This window comes from Corylus avellana, chromosome 7 (genome assembly GCF_965113065.1).
Source record: "Corylus avellana chromosome 7, dhCorAvel1.hap1.2, whole genome shotgun sequence".
NCBI classification, from domain to species: domain Eukaryota; kingdom Viridiplantae; phylum Streptophyta; class Magnoliopsida; order Fagales; family Betulaceae; genus Corylus; species Corylus avellana.
This window is the reverse complement of record NC_142496.1, coordinates 27,941,363-27,949,711: the sequence shown is the minus strand read 5'-3', so window position 1 is coordinate 27,949,711 and position 8,349 is coordinate 27,941,363. Positions and strand designations below refer to the sequence as shown.

Below are 8,349 nucleotides of genomic sequence, written 5' to 3'. Positions count from 1 at the left end.
TTTTTTTTTTTTTTTTTTATATTAAAAAAAAAAAAAAAAAAAAATTGTCTGAGCACGCCGGCATGCTGTGAATCACGACCCAAGAAATTAACTTCCTTGGATTAAGCATTTTCTTCTAATAATATTGATTCACAATAAGTTTTTTTTTTTTCCTCTTAATGAGTAATTAATTAGAAGAATTCCAAATACTTTACCATATTATCGATCCCAAGGTTAAACAACGTTAATTCATTTTCGATTTTGATAATCTTTGCACCAACATTAATTATTATATGATAGTGCGCGCATGCGAATTGTCTTCCTATTAATTGATTTTTGTTTGAGAGAGGCAGCTTTATGGAGGAGGTCCATCCAAAACTGATTAATCTTTTATATATGCCATGTATACTTTTTGGTAAAGCTGTAATGTAAATGGTTGGAACATCCAATTGTCGCTGAACTTCGTTAATTACTGCTTGAGGCCGAAAGAAAATATTGTTACATATATCATATATGTGATGGGCATGCATGAAAAATGCTCGTTAATTTATTGAGTTTGGATGAAAATTGACTTGCTTAAAATAATTTGAGTCTATATATAGTAAGATATACGGTATTTCTCCGGTAAATAAATAAAATTCTTCTCCTCGAAACCCTCACAACAACCGAACCATGTGATAGAATCAGAGGATGAGTTAAGAGAGAGAGAGAGAGAGGGGAAAGTTAATAAAATCACTCACAAATTAAGGATGCTCTATATGCTCGAAATAGAAGTACATGCAGCATACATGCTCAGCGTCGTTCGTAATTTTTATTTAATAAGGAAGTGGATCCTTAAGATGCATGTGAAAGATTACGGACACATGTTTGGTAATTTTTATTTAATTACAAGCTTTGATCAAACACTTGTATTTATTAATAAATAAAAACATGTAAACAAACATACAAGTAATAATGGATTTGGGGTAATATAATTCTCCATTCCTATACTCCTAGGAGGCCAATGTCCATGACAATGAGGAGAATCTTCTGGTGGACTACAAATGTTTGGACCAAATCCCACGTACCCAGCCGTTGTATCGAAGGAAGTCTGAATTCCGATGAGTTGAGTGTTCCCAATAATGGATCTACGATTATTGGTTGGGACAAACGCAAAACAGAAAATGCGCTCACCAATATAACTCTCATGTTCAACTAAAATATTCCTTATTTTCAATGTTAGGATCGGTCCGGCAGTAAAGAAGAATGACACGTTTGGAACCTGAATCAGTTCTAACCCGGATAGGTTGTAGCACGTGTCAAACAAGGGGCTCATGGGGGCCCGAGGAAGATTTATAGTTTTTGCAATGTAAGCGTTGCGAAAAACCTCGTAAATAGGCTTGGGTAGTTTGGTAAATATTGTACCTGAATCTATAATCACTCCTCCCATGCCTTGTTTTGTCATTTTGAAACTGTTTTCAGGGATGGGCAGTCGAACGTCTCCAACCCCAAGACCCGAGAGGCCGACATAATAAAAAGCCGGTGTTTTTGGGTTGCGGAGCAAGGGGATCCACGCAGTTCCCGCAGGTATCACTGCACCTGGATGGCTAAAATTCAACCAACCCGCTGGCCCTCCAAACAAACCCGGCAAGCAATAATTGAAGATGTCGGCCAATCCACGAAGCCGAAGCTGAGTCGGCAATGACAATGGCCCACCTCCAAGGCCCACAAAACCGTTGCTTCCAGCCACCATGCCATAGTTTGAGTGCCCGCACCCACAAAAAACACTCGGAATGGCAGTGCTTCCAAACGTGAGTGTTTCGAGCACAAGCGAGCCGTTCGTGGAGTAGCCTTCTAGGTAGTCCACCTCGTACTGACATTGACTGTTGTTGTTGCAACCGTGTTGACGGAGGTGATTACAGGCGTTGGAGGCACAAGGTACTACGGAAAAGGAAGTGGAATTGAGAGGGTCGAATCCGAGGCCCGGCGTTTGGTCACAATCACATGGTTTACATTGAAACCATGTAGTGTCGCTCCCGGTGTGTATAACCATAAACTGGCTGACCGGAGGGGTGCCCACTTCTATCTCAGTAAAATATGATCCATGCCCTACGGTCTGTGGGAAGATCTCTGCAGATATGAAACTGGGGGAGGAGGAGTCCATGGTAGTTAAGGGAAGCAAGTGCAACAATATTATCAGCAATAGCATTGTTGATGAGCAGTACTGGCCAAAATGGCTACAAAAGAACTCCATGATGTTTCTGAGAGTCTGTGTGTGTGTGAGAGAGAGAGAGAGAGAGAGTGCAAAACAAAGAGGGGGGTTTTGAGAGGTTTGAGAGGATGTGGAGAGATATATAGTACTGCTAGGACGTTGATCTTTTGGATGAATGTCCCCCCTCCCAGGCCCCCACGGTCCCACCCTCTATTTAGGGCCGGATAGAATCATATGAAAAATTCAGATCAAAGATCAAGTTATATATATATTATAAAACTGCTGATTAAGTATATCTAGATCGAACATTTGTGTTTGGTGTGTTCAACCTGGGTTGATAAGATTTGGACAATTATAGTCACTTTATCAAAGCAGCCATGTGGTTGTGTTGTCTCTATCTTCCAATATAAGAAAAAAGCAAATTATCTCTGTAAAGTCACTTTGAACCACACCACGTGGATAATAATGAACACCAACAGATTAAAATTACAAGGCTAGCCTTCTAGCAGGGTCATGAATAAGATCCTCGCACATACACACCAAGATGATTTAAGAATGGTGGTGTTTCAACCATTTGCAATAATTATGATTCATGAGAGATCAGAAAAGGCAGAAGAAGCGCCTGCATGCGAAAAAAAGGACCATATATACACGGAACAAGCACACTTCTTCTTTTTGTCAGTAAAACACTATGTTAGATTCCCAAACGTTTAAGGAACAACCCTGTCAAAGGAGCTTTTACAAGAAGGATTAAAAAGCTATTTATTTTTGGATCCGGCTTATCGCAAGAAACGTACTGTGACCTGCTTTTTTACCACCATCGTCGTGGATTGTCAGAAGTATAATTGGGGTCGACCTCACAGCTATAGCCTTGTCGTATTGTCGACTCTATAAGATTGCGACCTGCGCAGTGTGGTTCCAAAACATAAAGGAAAAGAAAAGAAAAGAAAAACAAACAAAATTGGAGATCAGAAAGGGCAGGGAGAGAGAGACAGAGAGAGAGATCCCCATACTTCCACTGCAAACAAAGCTATCTAGGAGATTATCCAGTGTTGTTGATGTCATGAGGCCCCACGATCGATAGTGACCTTTCATTTTCTTTATCTTCCATGATATGTTGATCCTTTATTTGCTTTCAAGTACCACCAACGCCAATTTAATTGCTAATCTCGATTAAATAGAAAAGCTGAGTTATAAGCTCATTTGTCTAATTTATTATACCAGTTGTATGGAAAATAATTAATGGTGGTTAATTAAGCGACATTATTTTTTATGATGTATGTAATATTATATTATTAAAAAAATTAAACGACTTGGATAACGTAGTCAAAATGTATAATATATGATTCTTGGTTAAAATATAAAACAAAAAACAAAAAACAAAAAACAAAAAACAAAAAAAAAAAAATGCTTTCGAGAAATGAAAAAGCAGGGTAATTTAGGTAAATCCATGCCATCAATATATAATTCACACAGCCAGGCCAGCACTACTTGTTTGGTTTTTTTGTGGTCAATTATATTTCCCTTCTCAACAGTCAGAAAAAGGCAAAATTTATCCGTATTAGGATAGATTCTTCCACAAAACCGCTAGCCCACGGTTGTTCCAAATAAAGCCAAAAAATCAATTATGCATTGCATGCGTACACCCACTCTTTCTCTTTCACAGTAGACCAAGAGTTGGCAACTGGCAAGCCAAGTAAAGCGAGAGCGAAATTATTGCTCCTCTCTTCCCCCGTGAAATGGCAAAAACAACCTTCCATGTATGTTACTCTCACTGTGGCCTTAATTGAACCCTCGAAACCAAGTACACCAATTCACATGGCAACCATCGATTCAAAATCCACTCATGCATGCATGTACGATGGGCTTCAAGCCTTCAACTAGATATATGGGACATGTATGTGTTATACTTAACATGTGTACACATTAATCCTCAAAATATAAATTTTTTCTATTTATTTATTAGGACAACAGGGTTTTATGTATACAACTTTTGCATGCCTTTTTATTATTATTATTATTAGCTTATCTAAAAACTAAAAAATATTATCACAGTAGTCCAATATAATATATTGAAATGAAATAGAAGTATGATTTCTAATATTAATAACCAAAAAATGCTGCAGATATTCAATTAATTCCACCTCAAAGGAGAGAAAGAAAGAGAGAGAGAGAGAGATAGGAGGGCCAGCTCAACAGGAGCAGCAAAATTCACGAGAATAGAGTTAAAAGCAAAACGCATTATATACTCTATCACTCTCTCCTGTCTCCATGCTTTTACTAATTTGGTAATTAAAGATGGTTTTAAAAGGTTTCACAACCAAAATGGCTAAAGGTAAAATATATTTGCATATACAGTCTTAAAATTAAGATGTATCTTTAATTGTTTGTTAAAGTCTTCACGTGGGACTAGAGTTGTCTGTTTGTTCTGGATTGACCACAATACTCTTAACAGATTCAAGACGTGCGTTAACTTTTTCCTATTTTAGGTGATCCCAATTCCCACGCAAGCACCTCATATGCCTATTCAAGAATGTTTTGGACGTTAAAAGCCAAACTTGGAAACCATCCGTCCAAAACATAAGGAACAAGCACACTTTTTTTTTGGTCAGAAAAAAGCGCACACACACATATGTGTGTGTGTGTGTGTTAGATTCCCAAGCGTTTAAGGAACAACCCTGTCAAAGGAACTTGTAAGGATTAAAAAGCTATTCAAACATAAAGGAAAGGAAAAGAAAAACAAACAAAATTGAAGATCAGATCGAATTCAGAAAGGGCAGGGAGGGAGAGAGAGATCCCCGTACTCCCACTGCAAATAAAGCTAGCTAGCTAGGAGATTATCCAGTGTTGTTGATGTCATGAGGCCCCACAATCGTGACCTTTCATTTTCTTTATCTTCCATGATATGTTGATACTTTATTTGCTTTCAAGTACCACCAATTGCTAACCTCGATTATATAGAAAAGCTGAGTTATAAGCTCATTTCTCTAATTTATTATACCTGTTGTATGGAAAACAAGCTCAATCATGAGAGATACTAGCAGTGGGCCAAAGAGGGATCTCACGTGCACCTCATTTGCCTGTTCAAGTATGTTTCGGACGTTAAAAGCCAAACTCCGAAACCATCCGTCCAAAACATATATAACACATTACATGATATATAACTAGTTTCTTTTTTTTCTTCTTGGCTGGTCCCTTGTGATAATTTTGTGGCTCAGGTAAATTAAGCTTTTATAGTAGTTTTCAAATTATATATGAAAAAAAAAAAATTTAAGTTAGTCCTAACTACTTTTTTCATATATGTATCATTTTGTTACTTTTTCCATGTTAATCCAAATTATAGCTTTTTTAAAAAAAATTTAAATTTTTTTATTTGGGTTCAAACTTCAAATTTTAATGCAGTGGATGGTGCAGATATTCAATTATATCTTGATACTACATGCCAAAATAGGTAGTTTTTTATTTTGTATGGTGCATACAAATCACTCTACGTACACTTGATAATAATCAATATTCAATACAGTGACTTAATTGGTTAAACAAGAGACCCATGCATTGATAGTTGCCGAGTACTTCAGCTTTAAGATTACGGTCCATGAAAAAAATAATAAATAAAGTATGAATTTGATACTTTGCATGTCTATATAAACTACTCTAGCTCATTCATCATTTTGTATATCCTTGTCTGAAATTTATTTTGCTTGCAAGCCATCCTCTCAGAGCCCCCCCTCTCTCTCCCTCACACACTCGATCTCACATACATTCGGGTTTTGCTTATGTCTTGTTCAAAATTCGTCCGTCTCTCTGATCTCAATGGCAATCTTTAATGGTACTAGCTATAGAGTCGTCATTATCCGTATGTTCATTATGTTTTCTCTTTATTTCTCAGGTATGCTTATTGTTTTTACTTTGTGGTTGTTTTTGTTTTTATGTTTTGTACCATTATTTCATACCCAATTGGTTGCTCTAGACTGATTAATCTATTAATTTTCATTTGGCATTTTCTAATCATTAGTTATGAAGCACTAATTGTTCTCATGGCTTGTGTTTCTACAGAGTTCGGCTTTTTAGAAGTCAATTCACTAGGAATAAACTATGGTCGAGTGGGCGATAATTTGCTCTCACCCGAGAAGGTACTCAATTTACTTACATATCTTAATATCTCAAAAACAAGGATTTACGACACTAATCCACAAGTTTTGACCGCATTCGCCAATTCCAACATTGAATTGGTAGTTACGATCGAAAACGAGTTGCTTCCTCAGTTAATAAACCCAGTACAGGCCCTTCAATGGGTAACCACTCACATTAAGCCGTATTTTCCTACCACTAGAATTATGGGGATAGCAGTAGGAAATGTGATTTTCACCCTTCAAGATAATATCCTATTGCCATATCTTGTCCCAGCCATGGTAAACATTCATGGTGCTTTACTCCAATTAGGCTTAGACTCGTACATTAAAGTCTCTACTCCCAATTCTCTAGAGATTCTTGAAGAGTCATATCCACCTTCAGCCGGAAGTTTCAAAACCAACATTTATAGCATTGTGATAGAACTTTTAAAGTTCTTGTCAAACACCAAATCTCCCTTTTGGATCAATGCCTATCCATCTTTCGTGTATAAGGGGGGTAGTCCAAATAAGATTTCTTTGGATTATGTTTTGTTTCGTCCTACAATAAGAATCATAGACCCGTACAGCAAGCTACAATATGATAACATGTTGTATGCTCAAGTTGATGCAGTCATATATGCTATTGCTAGAATGGGCTTTGGTGCAATAGAGGTTCAGGTTTCTGAGACTGGTTGGCCATCAAAAGGGGACCCTGATGAAATTGGTGCAACCTTAGAAAATGCTGCCATTTACAATAGGAACTTAGTGAGACGACAATTGGAAAATGAAGGGACACCTTTGAGGCCTAATATGAGGCTTGAAGTTTATTTATTTGCTTTATTCAATGAAGATTTAAAGCCTGGACCGACATCAGAAAGGAATTACGGTCTTTATCAACCTAATGGAGCCATGTGTTACAATGTAGGGCTCCCTGCCCTATCAAGTAATACAATACCTTCAACGGATCATAAGCCCCCTGGTCATGCTTCCTCTGCTATAAAGGTAAAGTCATAGACCCATAGGTTCATTTTCTTAATCCATATTTCATTGGCTTAGAAAAATAATTTTTAAGAAACTTTAAAAGTGAAAAGTTTTTTCTTGTATACTTCCATTTTGATAAAATTTTAAGCCTATATATTAATATAAGCATGCTTTGTTAGTTGCAAGTGCTATATTTTGTTGAATACTTATATCTATTAATTTTTTTTTTTCTTTTTTTAAATGGCAATTACTGAGACAGGCAGCAATTGTGGATTGTCAAAGCTTGGTGTATTGGATGTTTGTCTATTTGCTGATGTTCCAAGCTTTAATGAGAATACCATATTAAGCCAAAGGAAGTTCATTTGAATATGAACTGATGGGGATGCTGATCAATTATTATTTTTATACTGGCCTGTAGATGAATTGGGATGCTTCTTTGATTTTTTTGGCCGCATAATAAAAATGTTGACTTCCTTCTATTAAGCATTTGTTTTTTCTAATATTGATTCACAATAAGTTTTTTTCTTTTTTCTTTTTTCTTTCTTTCCCGTAATAATGAATAATAATTAGAAGAAGTTGAAATGCTTTACCACATTTTTGGTCCAGATATAATGCAAATGGTTGAAACATCCTATTAATTTACGTTGGACATGCAGTGTTTAACTTCGTTTATTACTGCTTGCGGCCGAATTGAAAGAACATCTTGGAACAATTTCAGTTCATTTGGCAACCTCTTGTTCATGACTTTGCCACTAAATACCATTAAGACAACCAACCCTTGAGAGATATGTTCGTAAGAATATTACCTTTTCCTTTATTTTAATACAAACCCAATTTGAAGTCCAGCAAAGATACCATCTTTTTACATAGACGTACAACCAAATAACTTAATTTGAAGTCCAGGAAAAAAAAAGAAAGAAGAGATTAACAAAAATTAAAATTAAAATCGGCCTACAACCAAACGTCGCTGATACCAATATAATAATTGATGACGTTGTTTGTCGACTTTGAGATTAATATTATGAGCGACTGCAGGCCATGTAGTTGTCGTTGATCATTGTTTTTTTTGGCTGATAATCAGATTAT

The 8,349-nt window shown here is 36.4% G+C and overlaps 1 protein-coding gene and 1 pseudogene across 1 annotated transcript; one reads left to right on the top strand and one right to left on the bottom strand.

Moving 5' to 3' along the window:
- Positions 1–837: 837 nt before the first annotated feature.
- Positions 838–2,244, bottom strand: LOC132185849 (protein ASPARTIC PROTEASE IN GUARD CELL 2 pseudogene; annotated as a pseudogene).
- Positions 2,245–5,983: 3,739 nt separating this feature from the next.
- Positions 5,984–7,609, top strand: LOC132183900 (glucan endo-1,3-beta-glucosidase 11-like). The gene is made up of 3 exons (XM_088518245.1): positions 5,984–6,059; positions 6,227–7,284; positions 7,523–7,609. Exons 1-3 carry the CDS (start codon positions 5,984–5,986, stop codon positions 7,607–7,609), a joined length of 1,221 nt encoding a protein of 406 aa, XP_088374371.1.
- Positions 7,610–8,349: the final 740 nt, after the last annotated feature.

Excerpts from the sequence above, each read along its gene's own strand:
- LOC132183900 (XM_088518245.1), top strand. The coding sequence starts at position 5,984 with ATGGCAATCTTTAATGGTACTAGCTATAGAGTCGTCATTATCCGTATG. Across the intron at positions 6,060-6,226 it reads GTTTTCTCTTTATTTCTCAG|AGTTCGGCTTTTTAGAAGTC; the intron begins GTATGCTTATTG and ends GTGTTTCTACAG. Across the intron at positions 7,285-7,522 it reads ATGCTTCCTCTGCTATAAAG|GCAGCAATTGTGGATTGTCA; the intron begins GTAAAGTCATAG and ends TTACTGAGACAG.